This window comes from Pelodiscus sinensis, chromosome 26 (assembly GCF_052426305.1).
Source record: "Pelodiscus sinensis isolate ZL-2025 chromosome 26, ASM5242630v1, whole genome shotgun sequence".
Classification (NCBI taxonomy): domain Eukaryota; kingdom Metazoa; phylum Chordata; order Testudines; family Trionychidae; genus Pelodiscus; species Pelodiscus sinensis.
In genome coordinates, this window is record NC_143077.1 from 6,127,689 (window position 1) to 6,153,523 (window position 25,835).

Genomic DNA, 25,835 nt, shown 5'->3' on the forward strand with positions numbered 1-25,835 from the left:
ATCATTTCCCCAGTGGCAACACATGATGGAGGGGTGGCAGTCGCTTCACACTCGCTGCCCAGTGCGCGGGTATTTGTTACAGCGAAGCAAGGAGCAGCGAGAGGAGATAAACTTTGAGCTAACATTTCTCACGCTTGCAGTATGTGTAACTGGCCCCCAAATAGCCTAGCCCCATCCCCCTCGATCCTAACCATCTGCATCTCATAACATAACATAACATAAGAACGGCCGTACTGGGTCAGACCAAAGGTCCATCTAGCCCAGTATCCTGTCTGCCGACAGTGGCCAGCACCAGGTGCCCCAGAGAGGGTGGACCGAAGACAATGATCAAGCGATTTGTCTCCTGCTATCTCTCTCCAGCCTCTGACAAACAGAGGCCAAGGACACCATTTTATCCCCTGGCTAATAGCCTTTTATGGACCTAACCTCCATGAAATTATCTAGCTTCTCTTTAAACTCTATTATAGTCCTAGCCTTCACAGCCTCCTCTGGCAAGGAGTTCCACAGGTTGACTACTCTCTGTGTGAAGAAGAACTTTCTTTTATTAGTTTTAAACCTGCTACCCATTAATTTCATTTGGTGTCCTCTAGTTCTTCTATTTAGGGAACTAATAAATAACTTTTCTTTATCGGCCCTCTCCACACCACTCATGATTTTATAGATCTCTATCCTATCCCCCCTCAGTCTCCTCTTTTCTAAACTGACTCCATGAGGAGTCTGTTTCTTTTGGGACTTTAGGGCTCTTCAGAGCCAAATGCTATTGCAGATACAGCGGAAGGTCTCCATTAGCTGCTAGTACTGGTGTGTCTGAGCCAGATTCAACTGTCCATCTTTGATAGTGGGTCGGACTTTATAAGTTCATATGAGACCTGCAATCATGACACATGACTATTACCAGCTTCTCTCAGATGTACCCTGGAGCTTGTGAGATAGCCAATTCCCCCGCATCACAACTTCTCATCCCTCGGATGGGTTTCAAGACACAACCCAATCGGTCCCTTCCCTCCTGGCAGGCTCGGGGTTCTTACCAAGGCAAATGGGTGGTTTCCCTGTCCAGCTGCCATCCGCTTTGCAGGTTCTGTGCTCAGATCCTCCAGTGAGGTAGTACCCGCTCTGGCAGGAATAGATCAGGGTGTAGCCCAAGGAGGGCAAATCCAGGGCACCTACATTAGCATGGGATGGGGTCTCTGGCTGTTTGCAGTGATGAGCTGGAAAAACAGGAAGGGTGGAGATGAGAGAGCCTGCCTGGATAGCTACCGGACTCCACGGAAATCAATGGGAGCTTGTCCATTGACTTCAATGTGGGCAGTTTTGTCCCACTTGGAGCCATTCAGTGAAGATGACAATGTTGGGGATTTCACAGACACAGGGAATTCAAGTGGCCAAAGACATCAGACTCAGTCGCGGGGCATCCGTTTCTCTGAAGGCAGGGCACCGTTTTCAGCGGGACCCTGATCCAGGCACAATCAGAGCCAGCGCGCTCCCAAACCCTTCTGGAAACAGTGTCAATGAACAGTCAGAGTCCTCTTGGAACACTCAGAGGTGCACCTCTCTGGCCAGAGAAGGTTGCTCTGTGGGGTTCCACGTTCACACCCCAATCTTACGTGATCGGTTTATGAGTCGACCAGTGAACTTCCTAGTTAGCACTTCCAATTCCACCAAGGACGGAGGAACTGAGCCCTGATCTTCCCACACCTCTGGCATCTTCCCCCATGACAAAGTTCCCCAAGTCAGAACTCTACTCATGCGTGCCTGCCGACTTCGTGGTCTAAATGATGTGCGAGCTCTTGCAGAGCAGTGGGAGAATGAGCGACATTCTAGTCCGCTGCATGCATCGGGAAGGGGCTCTCGGCAAATACACTGGGCAGGAAGGAGCCATTTTTACACATGCTCTTATCTCAACCTAACGGCACCTGATAAAAGCCAAGAAAGAAAATCTTTTAATCTCCTCAGTGCCGCCTCTGGCTGCAGTCCTGGCATCCTGTCACCATGTTAACATGAGGACAGAGAACAGCCTGAAGGCAAATCCTGCTCTAATCTTGAGCTACTTATGCAGAAGATGATGGCTCTGGTTGTAGCAAGGCTTCTACATGGTGGCTGCATGAAGGATTCTTTCCTTATTTAGCTTCGGTTCCAAGTATCACTGTTGACCGGCCCCCAAAGCAATAATTTGCACCCACCTGTCACCAGAATCAAAGGGTCAAATCTTAAGAGGTTCTAAATACCTATGTTCCCATAGTTATGCCATGTCTTTTGGGATTTGGCCTTAAGATATTAGAAATCGATGAGATCAGAGTGTGTGTGTGTGTGTGTGTGTGTGTGTGTGTGTGTGTGTGTGTGTGTGTGTGTGTGAGAGAGAGAGAGAGAGAGAGAGAGATTTGGCCCTCAGGTATTAGAAATCAAGAGATCATTTTGTGTGTGTGTGTTTTACTGCCCTTTGCAGTCCTGTAAAACATACCGCCAATTTCCTTGGGGGCGTTACTACACCAAGCTAATAATCTCATTGCTAGGAAGCTTTCCTCAAGCCTTCCTCCGATTTCTCCCTTTCTGTGGATCTCAAAGCACTTTACGAACATGAATGAGGCATCAGCTGCCCCTGTGCATTGAGTATTGTTATCATAATCTACCTTTTGCTGATGGGGAAACCAAGGCAGCTAAATGACTCACCCAAAGTCACACAGAGAAAGAAATGGTAAATCTAGGTAAGAATCTAGGACTTCTGACTTTCCATGCCCTGTGCTAATCAGTAGATGGCAGATCAGCACTCAGTAAGTTAGACTAACTGCACTTAATTCTGCGCCTGTGAATTGCATGGACAGAGGAAGCTTCAAGGAAACCTGACACTTTGTTCCTCCCTATTATAAAAAAGCCCCAGAAGCATTTTTGCTTCACCTCTTAAGAGCAGCAAGTGCCACTCATCTTGGTTGCAGCTTCTGCATCCTCAGTGCCGGCCGGTGGAGCAGCAAGAGGGGTGAGTGTGAGCGCCTGGGAACTAGTCAAATTACAATGGGGAGCTAAGGAGAAGCACTGCTCTCCGCCAGCACAAAGCAGCGATACAGCCCACGACTGCACCTTCCTCCTCTGATTCGCCGCACTAGGAATCTGAATGATCTCAGGTGATCCCGCTTTGCTTATTTCAAAATGGCTTATTTCGAAATTGGGAGCATCGTCACAGCACTTATTTCGAAATTGAGCCCTCTTCCTCCCACTTCCCTTACTTCTTGGACAATGAGGGTTACTGGAGTCGGAGTAAAAGTCCTCCAGCCTGACAGTATTTCGAAATAACAGCCTGCTGTGTAGACGCGGACTAAGCTATTTCAAAATAATGCTGGTTATTTCAAAATAATGTTGCTGTGTAAACGTATCCTAAAAGCGTATCATATATCAATTCCCCCTGCCCTCCAACGCAGAATGGCCAAAGATTCGCTGTGCACAGCAGGCTGCGGTTGTACAAACCACACCTCCCTTTGACACTTACGAACACAGTCGGGCTGCACACCACTCCACGTCAGGTTGGGGAGGCACGTCCGCGTGGTCGAGCCTTGGAGCAGGTATCCTTTCTGACACCTGAAGAACATGAGGCTTCCCACCTGTCGCAACAAAAGATAAAGAGCTGGATTGCCCAGTGAATCAACAAGTTGGCACACACTGTTCTATGTCAATTCCCAGTCGGCATTTGCTTCAGCAGGCATAGTGCTAATTCATTCAAAGAAGTGACTACGGCTCCTTTGTCATGCAATTACCACCTAATTAGCAGCATGACAGGTTACTTGCAACAGATTGACATTTTTCAAAACAGTCTCCAAGCTGCCACAGGACTACTTCCTAACAAAAATACATGTATATATAATATCACGAGCTTCCTCAGATGAGCTGGAGCGGAGGAAAAAAGCTCATCTGAGAAAGTGGGTTTTACCCATGAAAACTCATGATGCTACATATATATTTGTTACTCTCTAAGGGCAACGACTACACTACAGCATTATTTCGAAATAACAAGGCGAGCATCCACCCAGGAAGCCTGTTATTTCAAAATTATTTCAAAATAATAGGCTTCTTATTCTGGAATAATAAACCCTGATTTCATGAGAAATCATGCCTATTTTGAAACTACTAATTTGAAATAGCAGTTGTGGACCTTTCACTGTTCCTATTTTGAAATAACTCCTCCCCAGAGACATTCAAAGTAATTGATATGGAGATATACCTATCTCCTAGAACTGGAAGGGACCTTGACAGGTCATTGAGTCCAGTCCCCTGCCTTCACAGCAGGACCAAATACTATCCCTGACAAGTATCAGAGGGGTAGCCGTGTTAGTCTGGATCTGCAACAGTGACAAGGAGTCGCTGACAAATTTGCCCCAGATCCCTACATCCTCAAGGATTGAGCTCACCACCCTGGATTTAGCAGCTCAATGCTCAAACCACTGAGCTCTCCCTCCCCAGTGCTTCCTGGTAAATCAGGGTAGCACATCCACATTAGGGGATCCTGCCTTGGACTAATTTTTAGTCTTCCATGTAGTGTGGACGTGCTAGTTTGAAACAGTTATTTCGGGAGTTATTATTCCAAAATAACTTATTTAAAAATATCCTTGTAGTGTAGACATACCCTACAGTGCCACAGGACTACTCTTTGTTTTGAAACTGACAGACTAACACGGTGACCTCTTGGAAATTTTTCAGAATATTGATTACAGTATTCATCAAAATGTCCATAAAATAAAATCTAGGAATAAAATCTCATTCAAATGAGTAGTCACTAACTCTGGTGTTTATTATAGTAGCCCTCCAAGGCTCGATGGAGTGCAAACAAGCAAGACGACATGGTCCTTGCCTTGAGGAGCAAAAGGGTTATTTTCCTTATGACAAATGTTTAAAGGGAATCATAGAATCATAGAGCTGGAAGAGACCTCAGAAGGTCATCAAGTCCAGTCCCCTGCTCTAGGCAGGACCAATCCCAACTAAATCAACCCAGCCAGGGCTTTGACAAGCCGAGACTTAAACACCACTAGGGATGGAGACTCCACTACTTCCTTAGGTAACCCATTCCAGAGCTTCACCACCCTCCTAGGGAAATAGTTTTTCCTAATATCCAACCTGGACCTCTCCCACCACAACTTGAGACCATTGCTCCTTGCTCTGCCATCTGTCACTACTGAGAACAGCCTTTCTCCATCCTCTTCGGAACCTCCCTTCAGGAAGTTGAAGGCTGCTATCAAATCCCCACTCACTCTTCGCTTCTGCAGACTAAACAGACCCAACTCCCTCAGCCTCTCCTCATAGGTTATATGCTCCAGCCCCCTAATCATTTTGGTTGTCCTCCGCTGGACCCTCTCCAATGCGTCCACATCCTTAAAACTCAAAATAAAATAATGACGATAGGAAACATCCCTTACTTACATTATCGATGCCCCTTTATGGACACTGAAAAGGAGTCTTAAAATCTAATTTACTTTTCAACATTATTACTTTTTTCCTACATTTTATTCTATGGAGATAGCAAAGCCAGACTGGCCAGTTTTGGGACCTGTTTTTATAGGCTGCTAGCATGACGCTGTTTCTTTTGAGTTTCCACCATTGCAAGTAAATGTTTTCATTTAAAGATAAATTAAAAAGAAAACACATATTGTGAAAGTATGTGGCAGACCCAGAGCAGCTGGCTGCCGAACTCTAATGGAGAGAAAACATGCTGGGCTCTGGGCGAACAGTTTCCTCTTCCCTGAGTAACCAGGGCCAAGCCTAGTACAGCACAATCAGGCAGGACGTTGGGACCAATTAAGAGCTTGCTGGAAGCAGCAGGCTAATCAGAGCACCTGCAGCTCATTAAGGCCTGTTGGGGCTTGTCGATAACGCCCGTCAGGAGCCCAAGATCGGAGCGTGAGGAGGCGCACTGAGTGAGAGCTGAGAGCTGCAAGCAAGGCAGAGTGCCATGGAGGATCAGGATGGACTTGCTCAGGTGCCAGAGGAAAGCTGCTGGGAGGGATCATTTGGAGAGGTGGCCCTGGGAAGAAGCTGCCAGATTAGTAGAACAAACCCTGCCTGTTGCTGCCTTAGAGTTCCTGGGCTGGAACCTGGAGTAGTGGGCGAGCCCAGGTCCGTGTCCCCCCACTCCCAAGTGCTCCACACATCATTACAGAGGTCTGCCCCTGAGAAGGAAGACTAGGACTACAGAGGGGGTTTCACCCCAAACTGTGGACTAGCCTCTGATGAGTGTGGCCCAGTAGCCTGTGACCGTTGCCTCTAGTAAAGGGCAGGGGGCTGTGCAGAGGGTCACAGCGAGCCTTCAAGACAATCACTGTCCGCCAGAAACACAGGACTCTCGGGGCAGGCTCAGAGCTTTGCCACAGAGCACTTTTCACTTTAAAATTCTATTTCAACTCTGCTCTTTTTCAGTTTGGTTTTTGTTGCTTCAGTATTTTGACAAACCAAGAGACATACACTTGACAGGGATGGTCCAGAGAGAATACTTAATCGTGCCATGAGGACTGGATGACTTCTCAAGAGCCTTTCCAGTCCTATGAGTCTATGAATTTGAAAGAAAGCCCCACAAATAGCAAACGATCTGAAATGGGCTTTGGGGTTTTTTACACAAGGAAGTTCAAGATACACAATGGGGTATAATCCCAGCCCCACTGAAGTCCACTGGGCATTTTGCCAGGACTTCACTCTGGATCACAGGAATTGGAAGATTAGAGTCACAAAGGCGTGCAGAACTTCCTGGTGTTTGCCTGCCTGTAGGTACTGGGCCAATCTTCTTTTGCAAGCTCAGCATTCAGAGCCAGCTGGAAAGTTGGCACCTTTGATCATCTTGTCCACCTCCCACAGGGGCAGAAGTAACACAGGATTTTCCCCTGCCGTTTGTCTCATCAGCCAATGAACAAACATTTTGATTTTGCGATGCCTCCCCATGTGCCTATGCCAACCGGCTCTCCTTAACTCAGCAGAAGAGTAGAGTCTCGTTAATTGCATGGCTACCCACACCCCTCAGCTCTCTTGCCAGCACCACTTCCAAAAAAAATCACACCGGCGGCATCTCAGTATGAAGAAGGCCCTAGAATTAATGCACTAAATCCATGGATCAAGGTAACAAATTAGCAGCTTTGCTGGAAAAAAAAACCACTTGCAAAGGAACGCCTACATTGTATTAACTAATCCTGCCTCATGTCCTACCCCCGCATGGAAGGCATCTTGTATGAAGCACAGATTTGAATCCACAGGTGGGACATGAAGGATTCCTTTGCATGACATATTGATTTTCCCCCCATTATGGCTGAGATTAGCAACACCACCTAAGGGATCTGGATTTAAAGGTAAAGGAAACAAGGCGTGCACTGCTAATACTAATTACGCTCAGAATAAATCTTAGTTAGCTGTATAATTAACACTATAAATCTAACACTTAAACACACTGAAGTCTCACCGTGGAATCATTGCACTCTCTAGCAAAAGCCCATACCCATGGAGTCTAATTAAGGCCCCAGGGGACTTCTCGGGTGGGACATCAGAGCAGGTTACACAGGCTACGAAACTTGTACTTGCATAATGTGATAAAGGGACATTGGGAAATTAGATTACCTGATAACCTTGGGAATTGTTCTGCATTCCAAACAGAGGCACACCGGGGTCTGCACATGTAGTGAGAGTCGGATCTTAAATAGGAAAAAAAAGAAGAGAAAAGAATACAGCAGTATTAAAAGGACTCAGACACTGAGGGTGTTTGTGAAATCCATTTCCAGAGCTGTGCGTGCTCCCGGCTCACTCCATGGCTCTTTCACGTTACTTTTCACATATTTTGCGACAGAGCTCACATACACCATCAGAAAGAATTACGAAATTATTTCCAGCTCTTAGCCAATGTAACGGGAAGCACTGCCCCCCCAGGGGAAAATACACAAGACAAGTGGTGTATATCTCCCTCCCTTTTCCAGTTCTCCCTACCATTCGCAACAGTTAATTTAATGCAGAGGTGGGGAACCTAAGCCCGGGGGGCTGGATGTGGCCCCTGGCTTGCATGGATCCGGCCCCTGAGGCTCAGCCCCCTCCCCAGCATTGGGGAGTCCATGCTGGTACTCCAACCCTCTCCCCCCCGCTATCCCACTGAGGGGCTGGAGCATAGAGAATCTACTAGGTTGGGCCCCCCCAGGCTCTGGTGTGTGAGAGGAACATGGGGAGGGTCTTTCGCCTTCTCAGTCGGGGGCCACATCTGTGAGGTGGTTTTTTTTTTGTGCTTCACACGTGTGTGTGGCCTCCAACTGATTTTTCTGGGCGTCAATAGCCCCCGACCCAAAAAAGGTTCCCCCCTAATGATTTAATGCACTATTAGACCTGGGCTCCCCCCCACAGGAGCAGGTACCGCGGCCCCCCAGACTGGCTTGGTGCATCCCCAAAACACTGTCGCACCCACCAAAGCGGTAGCAGGCGTTCCTAACTCACCTGAACACAGCTGAAGAAAATGCAAGAGCGGGTGGAAAAATGTAGTAACTTAAAACAAGACCAACATTTTTGAGGGGAGTAAAAAAAAAAAAATCATCCAAAAAGGCTCCCATTTTTCAACCGTCCCGCGACAATGTCCATTAGCAGCATGCCCATGGGAAGCAAGGCCCAACATGTAATCTTCACTTAGACATACAGGTAGCTCCCCTTTGCACCTGACACCATGGAATGTCTCACGGATTGTTCCATTATTACCATCTGGGCAGGGATGGGAGCGCTAAACGTTTTCAAAGGCATGTTGGCAATGTTTCCCCCATCTGGGCATTTCAGGTAGTGCAAACGGATTTCCCTAGCCATACGGATTATGCAGAGATGTTGTCACTTTGCACACAGATGTGCAGTCTCTTGGTTAATGAGTCATTTTCTCTCCATCAATAGGATTTCATATTTCATGTTCTAGTGCTTCTGGCAGGGCTCACATAGGGTACATCTATACAGCAACATTGTTTTGAAATAATTAGTATTATTTGGAAATGACTTACTCCGTGTCTACACAGCAGGCAGTTATTTCAAAACAATGGCGAAATACTGTCAAACTGGAGGACTTCTTACTCCAGCTCAGATTGTCCACAATGCCAGACTGGGGTCTCCTGGGGTGGCAATCCGGTTCCCCCGTTTACACTGAGCTGCCGTTCAAAGTAGTCTGCACCCCAAAGAGGAGGATCAAACCTTCCCTGGCAACTCACTCCATAAGCTAAAAAGAGACCCAGGCTATGTCTAGACTATGCGGTTATTCCGGGATACTGGAGGTATCCCGGAAAAACTCCGCCACATCCAGGGAATATGTTTGCTCTTCCGCTTTTTTTCTGCGGAAGAGCAGACGAGCTCTTCTGGAAGCCCCGTCTTCCTGCTCACATGAGGAAGAAGAGCTATTCTGAAAGGGGGAGGGGGGTGGTTTCAAATATTTGGCCTAGTGTAGACTGGCCACATTTTGGAAAAGCCTCTTCTGAAAAAACCATCGGAAAAAGCTACACAAATGACAGAGCGCAATTTGCTCCTTTTTCTGATAAAGCTCTGTTGTCTAGACACAGCCCTAGACACACCCAGACCCAGGAAACACACACAGAGGGAAAAGCCCTCACAATCAAACACACAGCTGGACCAGAAATGCCACCCTCTCCTCATGGTGGCGAAGGGGGAAAAGACACCCGATGCTGCAATGAACAGGCTTCGATTGTTATTCCTCGTGACTTGACTATTCAGCCTCTCCATAAAGCAGCTTGACATGCTTCCCGGAGCTCTCCGCAGGTCCTCAGGAACTGCTCCGAGTCCGTAAACAAGAGATGCCAAGTGCAGGCAAACCAGGGCTGCAACACATGAGCTAATTCATTTCACTTATTCAGCTCTGCTGAGCTTTTGTCATTTATCACCGGCCCGGTTTCCATGGCATCCAACAGAGGCCCACAAGATAAATCGCAGTGTCTAAGTTCACTAACTAACTGAAATGAAGTCCCATCCCACAGATGAGGTGGAGGCTGATGGATCACAACAAGCGAGGTGTATTAAATCCAGGCCTCTGGGCTGTATTTTGGGGGCCTGCGAGCCCAGCCGTCTAAGACACCTCAAAATCGCATGGGATCTGAATATCAATCATGCTTTTTTTAATCAGCTGCCTGTACAGGAAATAGACACACAGGGTTTTCACAGGCAGACACATATTTTCCCTTCCTCCGATTTGAACTAAGCAAATTTAAAGGAGCAAAGTACATTTCTTTGGCAATATCCACAACTGGGTTGTTGTGCTCTTTAAGGCTACATTATGATAATGTTCTTCCAGAGGTGTGGATGCCACGTCCTGAACATAGATAACAGGGTTTTGAGTAACGACCCATGGAGAAGTGATGAAACAAGGCAGGCAAACCCAACTGTGGTAGTTAAAAGCCTAAGTGCTGGTCTACACTAGAGAGTTATTTCGAAATACCCCCCCCCCCTTCTTTTGAAATAATAAGTGGAGCATCCACACTACTAAGTCTGTTATTTTGAAATAATGGGCTGGTTATTTTGAAATGTGTACTTTTGCTTTCCTTGGGGAATAACACTTATTTCAAAGTAGTTATTTCAAAACAGCAGGAGTGTGGATGCTCCAGTGCTGCTATAAATAACTACTCCCCTGAGTAATTCAAACTAATGACTTCCCAGCGCTTCCTGGGGTTCTAAGTCCAGATAGCACGTCCATAATAACGGAACCTGTCTCGGACTGATTTTGAGGCTCCCCCATTGTGGGGACACGCTATATCAATTTTATTATTTTGGGAGTTATTATTTTAAATTTAGTTGTTTTGAAATAATTTCCTAGTGTAGACATGCCCTAAATGCTCTGACTACTGGCGCTACACACATAGCTAGTGGTACAGGTATAATCTGGTTAACTCATTAGATTAAAAACAACGAATAGTCCTGTGGCACCTTAGGGTATGTCTACACAGCAGAATTATTTCGGAATAACGGACGTTATTTCAGAATAACAAAGAGCACATCTACACAGCAAGCCATTATTTTGGAATAATGGTGAGCTGGAGGACTTTGTACTCCGACTCCTGTAACCCTCATTTCACTAGAGTAAGGGAAGTTGAAGGAAAAGTACTCTTCCTTTGACTTTCTGCTGTGTAGACAGCGCCAAAAGCCGAATTAAGCTATTTCGACTTCAGCTATGCAAGTGCTGTAGCTGAAGTTGTGTGGCTTAATTCGACTTTAGCCCTGCTGTGAAACCGTACCCTTAGAGACTAACATATCTATATCTATATCCACGGCTCAACAATTAGTGTAATCTACTCACCTGGGGAGAGTAGATTACAAGCCAGCACAGCCGCGCAGTGCGGTAAGAGCATGCGCAGTGCTGTCTTCACAGGCGCTGCGTGCCGAACCGTGCGGCTGGTGAGCAGGGCTCGCTGCTGCTTAGCGAGCCCTGTCTATATCTATATCTATATCTATATCTATATCTATATCTATATCTATATCTATATCTATATCTATATCTATATCTATATCTATATCTATAGAGAGAGAGAGAGAGAGAGAGTATCATGAGCTTTCGTGGGTAAACCCCACTTCATCAGATGAACTTCAGTGAGGAAAAAAGGACTATCAGAATTTTAACAAAAAAAGAAAGGAGAGGAAAGAGAAAAAAACCCCGCATGTTTTTGTCAATAGGAGTGCAGGTGCTAATGAGGCTAATTGAGTAGGCTGGAAGGGTGTGTCTAGACTACATGCCTCTGCTGACAGAGGCATGTAAAATAGGCTACCCGACATAGTCAATGAAGCAGGGATTTAAATATCCCCAACTTCACTAAAATAAAAATGGCCGCTGCACTGTGCCTGTTCAGCTGATCATCGACACGTCGCAGCATCAAGAGGTGGATCGGTCCATAGGGGAAGCCTTTGTCAACCGCTCCCTTATGCCCGTGAAAGGCTTCCCCTATGGACCGATCCACGTCTTGACTGCCGTGCTGTGCCGATGATCAGCTGAGCTGGCAATGCGTGGCGGCCATTTTTATTTTAACGAAGCTGGGGATATTTAAATTCCCGCTTCATTGACTATATCAGGCCGCCTATTTTACATGCCTCTGTTGGCAGAGGCATGTGGTCTAGACATACCCGAAGTGTCCCGTACTTATCTTTAGAGGTCAATGATGTGTTAAATGTAAGGAAGACTTGTTTTATAATGGGCCATCCAGTCAGTGGTTTTGTTAAGCTGGAGGGAAACAGTGTCAAATTTGCATATGAAGGTCAATTCCACATGCTCTCTCTCTCTGTAATTGGCTGGTGAAATTCCTTTGCAGAAGAATGGCTACTTTTAAGTCCATTAATGAGTGCCCAGTCCCCTTCCAGTTTCTGTGTTTTACTATTCCTGATATCTGACTTATGTTCATTCATCCTTTGTCAGAGAGACTGTCCAGTTTGGCCAATACGCATGGCTGAGTTAGTCTGTCCTTCTCACACCATCCTACATATGAGAACAAGGATGTGATTGATGGCAGATAAATTGACAACATTGCAACTTCTGTGCTCCAAGAGCCTGGATAATCAGGTGAGGGTGGCATTAGAAATGGAGAGTTAAAGGGACAGACGGCATGCAGTCAGCTGGCGGAACTCACTGCTACAGAGACCTCATATTCAAATACAGAAGCTAGATTTTGAAAAAGAGGAGCCTGCTCTGACGAATAACGATTATGTTCTGCCCTGACCGTTCATGTGCCCAGGAAGCCACTAGGAACTGACAGACAAGACCTAAGTTGGGGATATTGGGATCTGTATCCAAGCCTGCAGGCCAACTCCGCAGCTACGCACAGTCACCCGTGTGGTTTTGTATTCTGTGGACAGCACCTTTCCCTTTCCAAAGGTCTCTTGATCTGCTGGAGCAACTGGCCTGTTGGCTCCCATTCAAATACAGCGTGTTACAGAGGACACACACCGGCTGTGTCTAGACTGGCATGATTTTCCGGAAATGCTTTTAACGGAAAAGTTTTCCGTTAAAAGCATTTGCAGAACAGAGCGTCTAGATTGGCACGGGCACTTTTCCGCCAAAGCACTTTTTGCGGAAAAGTGTCCGTGCCAATCTAGACGCGCTTTTCCACAAAAAAGCCCCGATCACCATTTTCGCGATCGGGGCTTTTTTGCAGAAAACAAATCTGAGCTGTCTACACTGGCCCTTTTGCGCAAAAGTTTTGCGCAAAAGGACTTTTGCCTGAACGGGAGCAGCATAGTATTTCCGCAAAAACACTGACAATCTTACATGAGATCGTCAGTGCTTTTGCGGAAATTCAAACGGCCAGTGTAGACAGCTGGCAAGTTTTTCCGGAAAAGCGGCTGATTTTCCGGAAAAACTGTCCAGTGTAGACACAGCCACCATGTACTTTCACATGGAGGATTTACTTTGTTCCACCAGGAGCCCTTGGGACAGTCTGGCCCCAGTTGTGGGTGGTGGGCACATCTGGAAATGTGATTTAGGGTCACGTAAGTAAAAGTCTCCCACATGTTCCAGGATCTGGGACTTTGTCCTGAAATACTGTCGGCCGATGGAGGTGGCCTCTATGCAGAGCATGCATCTGGGGCCTGGGAAGTTCGTTAAGGGAGGTGAGGCCACACCCAGATACGGTCTAAGGTTTAATGGGGAGGGTCTAACAGATGAGCAGAAGGAAGGGGAGCTTGCCAGGTGCTGGCCTTCTCTGCAGAAGATCCTCCATCGTCCTCCACTTCTCACCACAGGGGACCAGCAAGCAGGTGAAAGCGGGGACCAGAAACTAAGCAGACTGGGAGAGAGAAGGGGCAACTGATGGTTTGGGATGAGAGGTCAGAGGTCGCAGCGCCCTGCAGAGAGAGGATGTCCCCTTACCTATGCAGCTGGGTTGGGTCCCACTCCACGTCCCGTCAGACTGACAGAACCTCCGTGCTGATCCCACCAGCACCAGCGGGGGAAGGCAGGTGAATGACACAGATGAGCGGTAGGTGAATCCTCTGTCTTCTCTCCTGCCCTGAGCCGGTGTGCCAGGGTCGCCGCAGAACACCGCTGGAAAAGCCAAAGGACAGTCAGTGGGTGGCGACGGACCTCAGCAAGGGCAAATAGCGATAATGGGATACAGACAATTCAATTCGTGGCCCAAACTTCCCCACCCCGGCTTTCAAGCGCTATGATGGCTCAGGAAATTACTAGTGGCAGAAGGCAGACTGGCTGAATTCTGCTCACTTCTCTCTTTTTTGTCAATTACTGTTTAATTAACTTTCACTTTCCAACATCTCCTGGCAGGGAGGAGGAACAGACGGTTTGGAGCGTCCCCCTCCCCCTTCTTTTTCCTGCACAATGGCATGCTTAACTTTAACCGTATCTTTAATTGCACAATGTCAAATTTCCATGCAGCGCCGTGTCACACAGAAAGTCCGTTAATTATAGAATAGCTGGGGAAAGGTGTAAGGCACGCAGCCGGGTCTTTGTACTGCTTAATACGAAAATGGCTATTGTGTCGCTGCCAAATCCTCAATGCTACAATCCGGCTTTGTCATTGGGAGCCGGTTCCCTACTCTGTATTGTATCACACCCGCAGGTTTTCATCCAGCCATAGGGCTCTGCCTTTGCTCCTCGTTCCAATGCTTGCTGTGACACTGCGGGGCTCTTTTCAGCTCAGGCTTTCAACGAGCCTCAGGAGCCAGGTTTTCAGAAGTGCTCGGCACATTGGGAGCATGGTGGGCGCTGGGGTCTTTTGAAAATCTGGCTCCAAATTTACATGCCAAGAAATGGATTCAGGTTGTCTTCACAGCAGTGCTATAAGGTGGCGATTATTGCCTACATGGTACAGATGGAGAAACTGAGGCAGAGCAAGCAGGTGGCAGGGATGGGGAAAGCACCCAAAAGTCTTGGCCCTACGTTTCTTCCGTTTTCATTTGCATGCTGCCATCCAACTTTGTCCCTATGGGGTGACACTTTCCCCTCACTGAAGTCACTGGTAAAATTCCCATTGATTTCAGTGGGGCCCGGATTTCACCTGGGGTCGAGAATCTAGACTCATAGAAGACTGGGGCTACGTCTACACTACAAAGAAAAGTCGGAAAAAGTCAGTGCCAAAGTCAGGAAAAACCTCCTCATTCAACACATCCCTTATGCCTCGTACAACGAGGTTTGCAGGCATGGTGAAAGAACATGTCCACTTTTCTGAATTGTTTTCGGAAAAGCGGACGCGTTCCTTGGACGCGGCATTGCTTTTCCAGGATACCGAAAAGTGCTGCAGTCTAGACATAGCCTGGGATGGGAAGAGACCTCAGGAGGTCATCTAGACCAACCCCCTGCTCAAAACAGGGCCAGGGCCATTAGGTTGGTCAGGCATGACTTGCCCTTGGTGAATCTGTTTCCACTGTTCCTGATCACCTTCCTCTCCACCAAGTGTTTCAAAATAGATTCCTTGAGGGCCTGCCCCATGGTTTTTCCAGGGACTGAGGTGAGGCCGACCTGCCTGTAGTCCGCTGGAATCTCCTTCTTCCTTTTTTAAAAACCTGGTGTTAGGTCTCCAATCTAGGGATGTAAGTGACTAGTCGCGTCAACTACTCGACTACTCACTCCCACCGATCTTGCTGCCTCTGTATCAGAGGCCGCAAGGGGAGGGGAAGCAGGAGCCAGTGCTGGGAGGAGCCCACTTAAAAGCCGTTCCCCCCAGAACCATCTCCGTGGTGCAGCGGGGGGGGGGGGGGGCAGAAATGCAGCAGTTCAGGAGCCGGGTCCTAGACCTACCCCTGCTGCGAATCTGCAGTTTAAATGTAGTAGGAACTGGGCTTCCCACTCAACTCCTACTACATTTAAACCGCAGAGCCGCAACGGGGGTAGCTCTGGCTCGCGCTTCCTCTTCTTGACTAATCGTGTAGTCGATAAAAATTGTATCAACTACACGATCAGTCAATTACCCGCTTCTTAACATCCTTACTCCAATCCCAGATAAATGTTTAATGCCCCATTGGGGAAGTCCATGTCTTGGGAGGATGGGACAAGGATTTCCCTCTGAGGGCAGACGTAGCTGTGAGGGATTAGGGAGGGGGCAAGTCTCAAACCAGAGCCTCCAGGTAGTCCTCAGACTACAGTCACCACCCAGCAGCCAAATGGTCCTAGCAGGGAGTCTAGCCTAGTGGATTCTAGCTAGGTCCAGCCTCTCTGGTTGGCTCAGACTCAGTATTTAATGCAGTTGTCTGAGTAACTAGTTGAGTCTGGCTGATTGTGACCCTGGACTTCTGCCTTTTTGCTTCATTCCTGAGACCTGACTTTTTCCTGATTCCTGACTTCTCGTCCTGTTCCTGTCTTACTTCCATGTGCCAGATCCCTGCTTCTCCACCACATCCCCGGTTGCTGATCCCGGCTCTGACCCATCTTGGCTCTTGACTCCGCCCCGACCTCTGGTTCCAGACTCCTGCTCTCACTCATAGACAGACCACCCACGTCCTGATCTATGACAATACCCAATTTCCATTGTCTGGGGGTACATCTAGACTACAGGCTTTTGTCGAGAGGCTTTGTCAACAGATACTGTCGATAAAGCTTCTGTCAAAAAAGAGCGTCTAGACTACAACCAGTTCTGTCGAAAAAGCAATCTGAAAAAAAAGCACTCTCGTTTGAAAAAGCACAGTGTAGATGCAATAGCGCCTTTTGTCAACAAAGCTCTGTCGACAAAAAGTGTTATTCCTCGCAGAATGAGGTTGACCGCCGTCGACAAAACTGCTGTGTTCTGTCAACTTAGTGTGGACAGAATGCGGCGGTAGTGTAGACACAGGTATACTTTTGTCGACAAAACCCCATAGTCTAGACACATGCTGAGAAACAGTATATAAAATCCCACCACGAGTTTCATCTCCCATGAGGCACACCATTCACAAAGAGGATTAAAAACTGGATTACTATCCCTAACATCTCCTTCCAGAGTGCAATTAATCCTTATGCACCAGGCAACATCCAGCCAAACAGCCAAGGTGATGCTGTGTAGAAAAGTGTTTTGCCTTTAATTCCGACTTTCCTTTTACTGTGGAAGCATCCGCGAGCCATGAAGACTGGAGGGGAGGGGAAATACTTCACTTACTACTTGCTTATGGCTGGAAGAAACTTCTCCCATGGGCAGGTGAGGCCATCACCGTCTGTTTTATATGTTAGGTCAAAGACTGAATGGAGCATTGACTGGGTCAAAAAAGACTGATCCTTTGCAAGTGGGGGGGCAAGGCTGTCCCCAAGGGAGTGCAGGGCCCCCTCCTGCCCTCAGCACTCCCCCAACTCTTCCCACCCTGCTCCGAAGTGGAGCTGGCCAGGGCACTCTGCTTCCTACCACTGTGGGAGAGTGGAGCAAACCGGCTCAGATGGGTGGCAGGGCAGAGCTGTCTGCTGCACTGTTCCACAGCGAGTAGAGGGGGGGGGCGACTCCTGCTGCTACCCTGCTCCAGGCCCCCCCCAGGCAACCCCCTTGGCTGTCCTGGGCCTCAGAAACTAAACTCAGTATGGTGAACCATCCCATCCATAGGACATTTGGGGCAGCCACTGAGGGGTCCCCCAAAGCATGGGGCCTGGGACAGCCATCCCGAACTGCACCCGGGACAGGATGGCTCCAGTGGTGGGATAGAAGGGGGCTGGAGTTTAAGGTTCATGCTCCTTCCCATTTGCACGTGGCTACCCAGAGATGTCTGCTTACGAAAACACTGCGGCAGCTCTCCGGTCCACGTCCCGTTCCCTTCACAAGTCAGGACGGCAGGTAACGAGAGCTGGTATCCTTCCAGGCAGGCATAGCTCACGCTTGCTCCCCAGCTGAAATCGGAGCCCACGACTTTCCCGTTGGGGATGGTTTGTGGGGATTTACAGGTGATTGCTGAGCAGGGGGGAAAGAAAAAGCACATTCAGTTCTAATGACTTCTCAGCGTAGCTGTTTCCATTAACAAACAAATCCACGTAGGAGCCAAGTTACTTCCTGGGCACTGAATCTATCGCAGGGAATTTAGCTAGAGGGAGCCTGGGCAAACTTTTTCTGTTATATGCATGTTTGTAAATCTTGGGATTCTGCTTTGAGTTCTAGGGCTGACCAAATCCCAGGACTCGCTCTCAGAGTTTCTATTTTCCACCCAGAATTATGAATCTGAGCCCAGCTTAGTTGGAACATCCTCCCAGAGACTTCAGAAATTTCACAGCTTTGGGAAAACCAGATTTGTTTGAAGTGAGCGTTGAAATCACCAACTAGGTTGAATTTTCCCAGGTTGAAAAGTTTTATAGTACGCTGCTTTGGAGTGTATCTGAGCACTGGGCCCAATGCTCAGCAGGCGGTGTAAATCAATGCAGCTTCCAAGTGAAAATCGAGCCTCATTGTGCATTGCTCTTGCTGCATTAGCTCAAAGGGGCAAGAAGAAAGAGGAAGGAAGCGTTTCTCTTCACAGCCTTGCAGGGGTATCACGTATTTATGGAAGATCCCAAGTGGCCTGTGGATCTGGCAGGTGAGCCTCAAGAACTTTGCAGGGTGAGATCAGACAATCATCCAGAGGCTGCTTCACATTTTATCGGCACCTCTGGGTCAGAAAAAACACTGGCAAAGAAATCAGCCTCTCTTGCAAGATTTCCAGTGTTTCCACCTCCTAATCAAATCAGAAGAAACCACAGCACTGAAAAATAATACACGCAGGGGTGGAAAAGCTTTCCAGTTCTTCTCAGAGGCCAAAGACAATGCTTTTTTTCAGGTTTGCTTTGAGTTTGGGGTGCAGACTTGCAGATGAGTGCCAAGTGCTTCATCCATTCATAACGGCTGAGCTTCCAATTTCTTTCATAAGGCTGTACATCCCTAGTAAGTCCAGTGAAGTTGATGCACAGTAGTGCAAATGGGATCAGAGTCGGACCCTTGGAAGCAAACCCTATTAGCAGAGAGTTCAGTTTTAGACAGAGCCTGCTGTGCAGGTTTGATTTCAAATACAATGTGGCTTTCCTAGATAGGCACGCTTTTTATTTTTAAATTGGGCGCATCTGATCTTTAATAGGTCCTTCCGTTCTCCCTTTCAAACCATGACCCAGTAAATAGAACTCCAGAATGTTGATCCTGGCGGCACCTATCTCCCCCGTGGTGAGGACATGGACAGGTTCGGGGCAACAGAGAATCAAATCTAGGTTCTCCTAGAAGGCAGCAGATCTTACCTTCCCTGGCCATGCGGCACCACAGTGCAGTGGACATCCTGTGTGTGTTTATCTGGCTGCATATGAGATATTGTACAGTGCCAGTGTACCCCACACACCTAGTGTGGTTACTGAACAATGCAAGTGGTACCTAGACCACAGCAACAGTTAAGACCAAGAGACCTCTACAGGATGGGCTGGGAGCCAGCTGGCTTTTAACTCAGAGGGAAGAGGCTCCTATACTCTACTTCAGAGGGCCCAGGTTCAAATCTGCTTGGTGGAGATTACAAGTGTCAATGGTATCCCTGCAGGGTAAATCTAAGAGCATTTCTTTCTTTTAAGCTACAGCACAAGTGAGGTGGTCATTATTTTTGGACCTATGTGGCATCATTTGCTTGAATGGGTGAGGAAAAAACTGTTACTTGCCTTCGTAATGGTTGTTCGTTGAGATGTGTTGCTCACGACCATTTCACGGATTGTTGGAGAGTTTTCCCTTAGAGGTACCCGTCGGGCCAACAGGGGAGCCCCCTGAGAGGCGCCGCTATATTGGTGCATATATACCCCTGCTGGCCTTCCACTCCCTCAGTTCCTTCTTTCCGGAACCCTCCGACGCAGAGGAGGTGGGTCGGAACACGAGTCCTCTAATTCCCACTGATGACCAGTTACTTACCAAGAGTTCCAATGCTTGTTAATTGCCTCATGAGGAGGAGCAAAGTCTGGCCCCATTAGGGACACCCTTATGATTGCAGGGGCCCTACACAGTCTTATTAAACTAGTGCCCCTATGCCCAGAGGCAGCGGGAGAGGGGCGATGATTTGGTAGAGCTGCGATTTTATAATCTTCAGCAACACACGAATGAAATCATTTTAAAGCACATTTTAAATGAAGATCCTGTCGAGTAAGGCCAAGTCTGCACTGGCACTTTACTGCGCTGTCACGTTCGAGGCCAGGGGTATGAAAAAACACCCCCCCCCGCCCCGAGCGCAGCAAGTTTCAGTGCTGTAAAGCACCAATGTGAGCCAGGCTACGGCGCTGGCAGTGACTTGGGGAGGTGGCTTACACAGATACGGCCACACTTTCTGTTTACAGTGCTGCCGGGTCTGCGCGCTAAATGGTTAAGAGTAGACAAAGCCTAACACATTCCATCACAGGCGGTGGGAGACCCCATAGCTTGAGGAGGCAAGCCTGCCCCAACTCTGCCCACCAGAGCCCATGCTCCGCCCCTCACTGTGGCTTGCTGGCCCTGGTACCCTCCCTGCCCCAGAGTCGCATCCCCAAACTCCACTGGCCCCAGAGAGTCGGCAGGCAGCATGGCCGCAGCATCCCCGAGCCTCAGAACTCCGGAGAACTGGTGGCCAGTGTAGCCCCATCCTGCTCCATCCCAAAAGATCCAGAGAACCAGCAGCGTAACCCCAGAGAGCTGGCCTGCAGGCATAGCACAGGACTGGGCATGGGTGGGACCAGGTGAGGCAGTTTGGGAAGGCAGGGCCTTCCCCTGTCTAGGATACCCGCCGTCCATGCATTAAATTCAGAAACTGACAGGATAGACCTGGGGTTGACAAAGGCCTGCTAAACGATTTCATTACCACCCAAATGGCTCTTCACCACATTCAGTAGTTTGCTAATAGCTCTGGCCGGCTCTTTCACTCTTAAGGTAACTAGACCCTAAGCAGAGCCACAGACAGGATAGGAAAAGTCGGAGGGAGGACATTAAGACCCAGAGGAGCTCCAAATTTTCAGGTGCCCCATGCAGCTGTGTATTCTGTGTATGGGTGAGGATGCCGCTGGTCCCAAGTAGATACATGGCACCTTGAGGCCTGTAACCTCCATTTCCAGCAAACGGGCTCTCACCCTTGCAGACAGGTTTGGTGCCATTCCAGGTTCGGTCCTTTGTGCAAACCAGAGAGGATGCCCGGTCCGATTCCATCATGTAGCCAGGTATGCATTGAAACACAACCGTTTTGTTGTAGTTAAAGTCATTTCCAAGCCGAAAGCCATTGGCTGGCACACCAGGATCCCCGCAATTTATCACTGGAAAAGGAGAAGAGGCAATGGTTACATTTTCCACTGCACTTGCCTGTTTCAAGCATATGGATATGAAATGGCTAGAAACCTCGCAGTCTCCTCGTCTTTCAGTAGATGATGATGCACTCTCAGCGCCAGGGCAAACCAAGGAGCTGGGTCACCCAGGGAAATGTTTGGAAAAGATGTGTGCAGAAAACTTTGCCATGCTCAGTGGAGTGGACAATATGAATAAGCAAGGGCACTAGGAGTGTGTCTAGACTACAGGGTTTTGTCGACAAAAGTGGACTTTTGTTGACAGAACTATACCTGCATCTACACTACCGCCGAGTTCTGTCAACATAACGTCAACAGAACTCGGCAGTTTTGTCGACGGCGGTAAACCTCATTCTAGGGGTATGTCTAGACTACATGGCTCTGTTGACATGGCTCTGTAGATGAGGTTTCAAGACATAGGGAAATGAAGTGGCAATTTAAATAATTGCTGCTTCATTTACATCAAAATGGCTGCTGCGCTGTGCTGATCAGCTGTTTGGTGGCACAGCGCGGTAGTCTGGACGCTTCGCGGTCGACAAGGCAAGCCTTTGTCAACCGCCCCGTTATGCCTCGTGGAACAGCTGACCGGCACAGCGAGGCAGCCATTTTGATGTAAATGAAGTGGCGTTTATTTAAATCGCTGCTTCATTTCCCTTTTTCGAGTACACTAATCTACATGGCTCCGTCGACGGAGCCATGTAGTTTAGACGTACCCTACGAGGAATAATGCCTTTTGTCGACAGAGTTCTGTCGACAGAAGGGGTTATTGCATCTACACTGACCTTTATGTCTACACTGTCATGTTGACAAAGCGGCTTGCTTTGTCGACAGAATTGGATGTAGTATAAACGCTCTTTGTCGACAGATACTCGTCGACAAAGCCTCTGTCGACAAAAGCCTGTAGTCTAGACGTACCCTAAGGCACTAAGGCTTTTCATGGGGCTGAACGTGTTCATTAGCCTGAAACAATACGCCGACCTTGGGATCTTTTAATAAATGCCTGGGCCAATCTCACAAGCCAGCTCCACAGGGAAGCCATAGAACATAACTTCACGTACAAATTTGATTCCTATCACAGAGGTATGAATAAAGACATTGGCTGGATGGCCAGCTACACTCCACATCCTAATGCCATAAAAAAACAAACAATGGGTACTTCAGAACAATTGGCACCTTTTCTATCAGCTTCATGTAGCATGGACACTCTAATTGACTATTTCTTTCCCCTTTTTTCCTTTTCCCCCCTTACTTTCCCCCACATCCTCTATTTATTTAGAAACTGGACCTTTAATAACTCCATTCACCTGAAGAAGTGGGTTGTGCCCCAAAAGCTCATGATACCACCCAACACAATATGGCTACATCTAGACTGGCATGATTTTCCGGAAATGCTTTTAACGGAAAAGTTTTCCGTTAAAAACATTTGCGGAAAAGAGCGTCTAGATTGGCATGGATGCTTTTCTGCAAAAGCACTTTTTGCGGAAAAGCGTCCGTGCCAATCTAGACGCACTTTTCCGCCAAAAAGCCCCGATCGCCATTTTTGCGATCGGGGCTTTTTTGCGCAAAACAAATCTGAGCTGTCTACACTGGCCCTTTTGCGCAAAAGCTTTGCGCATAAGGACTTTTGCCCAAATGGGAGTAGCACTGATTTCGTACATGAGATCGTCAGTGTTCTTGTGGAAATTCAAGCGGCCAGTGTAGACAGCTGGCAAGTTTTTCCACAAAAGCAGCTGCTTTTGTGGAAAAACTTGCCAGTCTAGACACAGCCTATATGTTCAACAAAAGCTTCTGAGCTATGGCCAAATCATGGTGCATTCTGGGAAGGCAACATGCTGGTGGAGCTTAGCTCTCATCACAAAGTTTGTGACTACTCATCTGGGATACCCATCCAAAGCTGGGGTATTCCACAGGGGATGTGGGGCCTCGGAGTGTTTGTATTTCCAATGCCTGTGGATAGTTTTATTGCACTTTGGACGACAGTCTGTCAAAATGTGCATGCTGACTCCTGCAGGTCTTAAAGTGGAGGGTTTCAAACGCACTCTTTGGAAACCTCGCCCTAAGTGCCTTTTGTTTGTTGTTCACCTTGTTTTCCAGGAACACACTCCGAGGCTCACCTGTACACTCTGGACTGCTGCCTGTCCAGGTTCCGTTAACAGTACAGTGCCGGCTCAGCACACCCGTGGAGTAATAGCCTTCCCGGCATTGATAGATAATGGAACTGGAGAAAACCAAGCCGTCATTAAACACGACCCGTGCGTTGCTTGGAGTTCCTGGGTTTCCACAAGATATCACTAAAAAGCCAAAAATACCAGAATTAGAAAAAACAAAGACGACCCCGATCATCACCAAAGCAATTTAGCTGCAAAAATCTCTGGATTAAATGGTGAACAATGGGTTGGCGTGAAGTCAACCGCGCCTACTACTGCGAGGGAAGTATCCCGAGAACAGTGGATGAGTCTTGCCCTGGAAACCACAAGGAATTGATGTCGTCAGTCAAGGTTGTCCTGGTGAGTTCCTGACAGGTCCTCTACTCAGTCGGTGCTGATAAACTTTCAGCTGTGTGCATGCATGTGTATGCTCCCTTTAGCTAAAGTGTTAAACCCCGGGCACTTGGGGCAACACTGTGAATCACTGAGAACCCCCAGAAATGACAGATTCAGGCAAGGATGAAACCAATCGGGCAGGTTTATTGCCAGATGTGATGCATTAACAGTTGTTAGCAGAAAGTCTCAGCGCTAGGCCACTGTGCATTCTGTAAGCATTGATAATCCCCCCACATACAAAAGTGCATAAAACATCCCCCCAACCAGGGTCGGTTGGCATTTACCCTTTGCGGTGCCCTTTTATAGACACATACAAACAACTTACATCACTTCTTTATGTACCAAGTTGCCATGCTCTGTTACCTAGTTACCATCCCTCACTTTGCTTACTTCCTATCCTTCATGCTGTCCATTTCGACCCAGTCATGAACCTAGGTCAGCATGTACATTCGTTTTTGGGGAATCGGTTGGTACCAAGACGTTTCTTATTAAGATGCTACTCTCTGCTGGTTTACAATCTATACCCAGTGCCTCCCTATGTTCTTCCATGCTTGACCTAACTTACACAATCACACAATTATCAATAGTGCCTTTTTCTTGGCTGCTGAACCAAAGTCTTGCTCACTAGATTCCAGGCCTGTTGCTATTTTCATGTTACAGGCCTTTATTCACTGCTGAATCGATGTTACTGACCCTCCACTTACTACATTTGAGATGTTCTCTTGCCCCAGAAGCCAAGTCCCCCACCACACACCTCATTGATTTTTGAAAGTGGAGGGCAAGGGACTGGACTTGATGACCTCTCAAGTTCCCTTCTGCTTCTAGTGTTCTAGGATTGAGTTTACACTGGAATTCAAGAACATCCCCTGGCTGCAAGTCTCTTGCTTACAGGTCTCTTCTGAATTGAAAGAGATGCAGGTTTTCTGCCCCTGGCTTTCCATCATCTGCATGATCAGGCTGTTAAAGTACCTAACCCTACGTGGAGCTCAAAGAGCCGAGCTGGCTCTTGGCAGCATGATTGAGGCAGCTCTCACAAAGCACCTGCAGAAGAAGGTGGTGGAACCCCAACAAGCTCAGAACCTGGCCGGTCTGAATTCGAGCCTGGAGTGGTAGGGACCAAATGGCCATTGAATGATGGCTTGGTGAGCTGTGTGAAACAAGGGAGGAGGGGTCTACACAAGCAGTAAAACTAGCAATGCCCGGCACATTAGTGTGACCAGAGGGCCTGATATGGGCCACAAGATCCCTTGTGTACCCTTGAGGTGCCCCTTGGAGCTCAAGGTTACAACACATCTGGGCAGGGGAAGCAGCACTGCTCTGGCTCTGAATTTCACAGCTGGCTTCCCATCCACATCATAGGGTCCCAGCGAGTGACGCTCTCTGGGTCTCAGCTGCAGAACTGGGGCTCCCATCTGATCGTTGCTGACGTCAAGGGAATCGACGCAGCAGGGGACTCGGCTACCTTTCCGTCAAGGCAGCCGCTCCTGCTTATGGCCTGTGAATAGCCAATGATGCTTTCAGCTGGGGCGGAACAGTGCGCAGATACAATCGCAGGTTTTGTCGACACCCAGGTTTTATGTCTACATTGCTGCAATAAAAGGGCATCCAACTGAGTGGCAGGACACGCAGCCCCGCCATGGCAAAATAAGAAGCTGCAATAACGGCACCCGGTCCTCATTTACTGTGGAATTACAGTACATGAAAGTAAATCACAGGCATCAATAAAGGCTTAAACTGTTTGACAAGGAAATTCCTCGGGGCAATGCAGCACCATCTCACTCCCTGGGAGAGAATCAGTCTGGAAATAACAAGGTGCCCACATCTCCATGGTCTTTCGCTGCCTCCCAGACCCGGCGATGGCGGGAATGGAGTATCGCCTGCCATTCTGCCCAGGGAGATGAATCTCTCATGGGTCACGGTAGGAATGCGCTGTGCACAGCTGCCTAACAGAGAGAGCGAGAAACAGCCCCCTCTTCTCCCTTGTTTCTTGGTTTGCTGACAGCAGGTTAACAGATGAGCTTGTTGGATGTGTATCTGTCTGACAGGGAAAAACTAATAACCGTCCTAGGCTACGTGCGCAGACATTTTGCATGGCACGGAAATCACTCGGGGTGCGTGCTCGTTTGCAGAGGCCTCGT

General features: G+C 48.1%; 1 protein-coding gene across 1 annotated transcript in view; it reads right to left on the reverse strand.

The window, feature by feature from the left end:
* Positions 1-25,835, reverse strand: part of CSMD2 (CUB and Sushi multiple domains 2) — a 734,622-nt gene that overhangs the window by 20,984 nt on the left and 687,803 nt on the right. The window contains exons 58-64 of the mRNA XM_014578911.4: positions 23,269-23,445; positions 20,948-21,127; positions 17,640-17,813; positions 13,826-13,999; positions 7,576-7,649; positions 3,479-3,590; positions 1,029-1,208 (exon numbers count right to left, since the gene is read on the reverse strand). Of these exons, the coding sequence (XP_014434397.4) occupies positions 1,029-1,208; positions 3,479-3,590; positions 7,576-7,649; positions 13,826-13,999; positions 17,640-17,813; positions 20,948-21,127; positions 23,269-23,445 (1,071 nt within the window). The remainder of the gene's footprint in view (positions 1-1,028; positions 1,209-3,478; positions 3,591-7,575; positions 7,650-13,825; positions 14,000-17,639; positions 17,814-20,947; positions 21,128-23,268; positions 23,446-25,835) is intronic.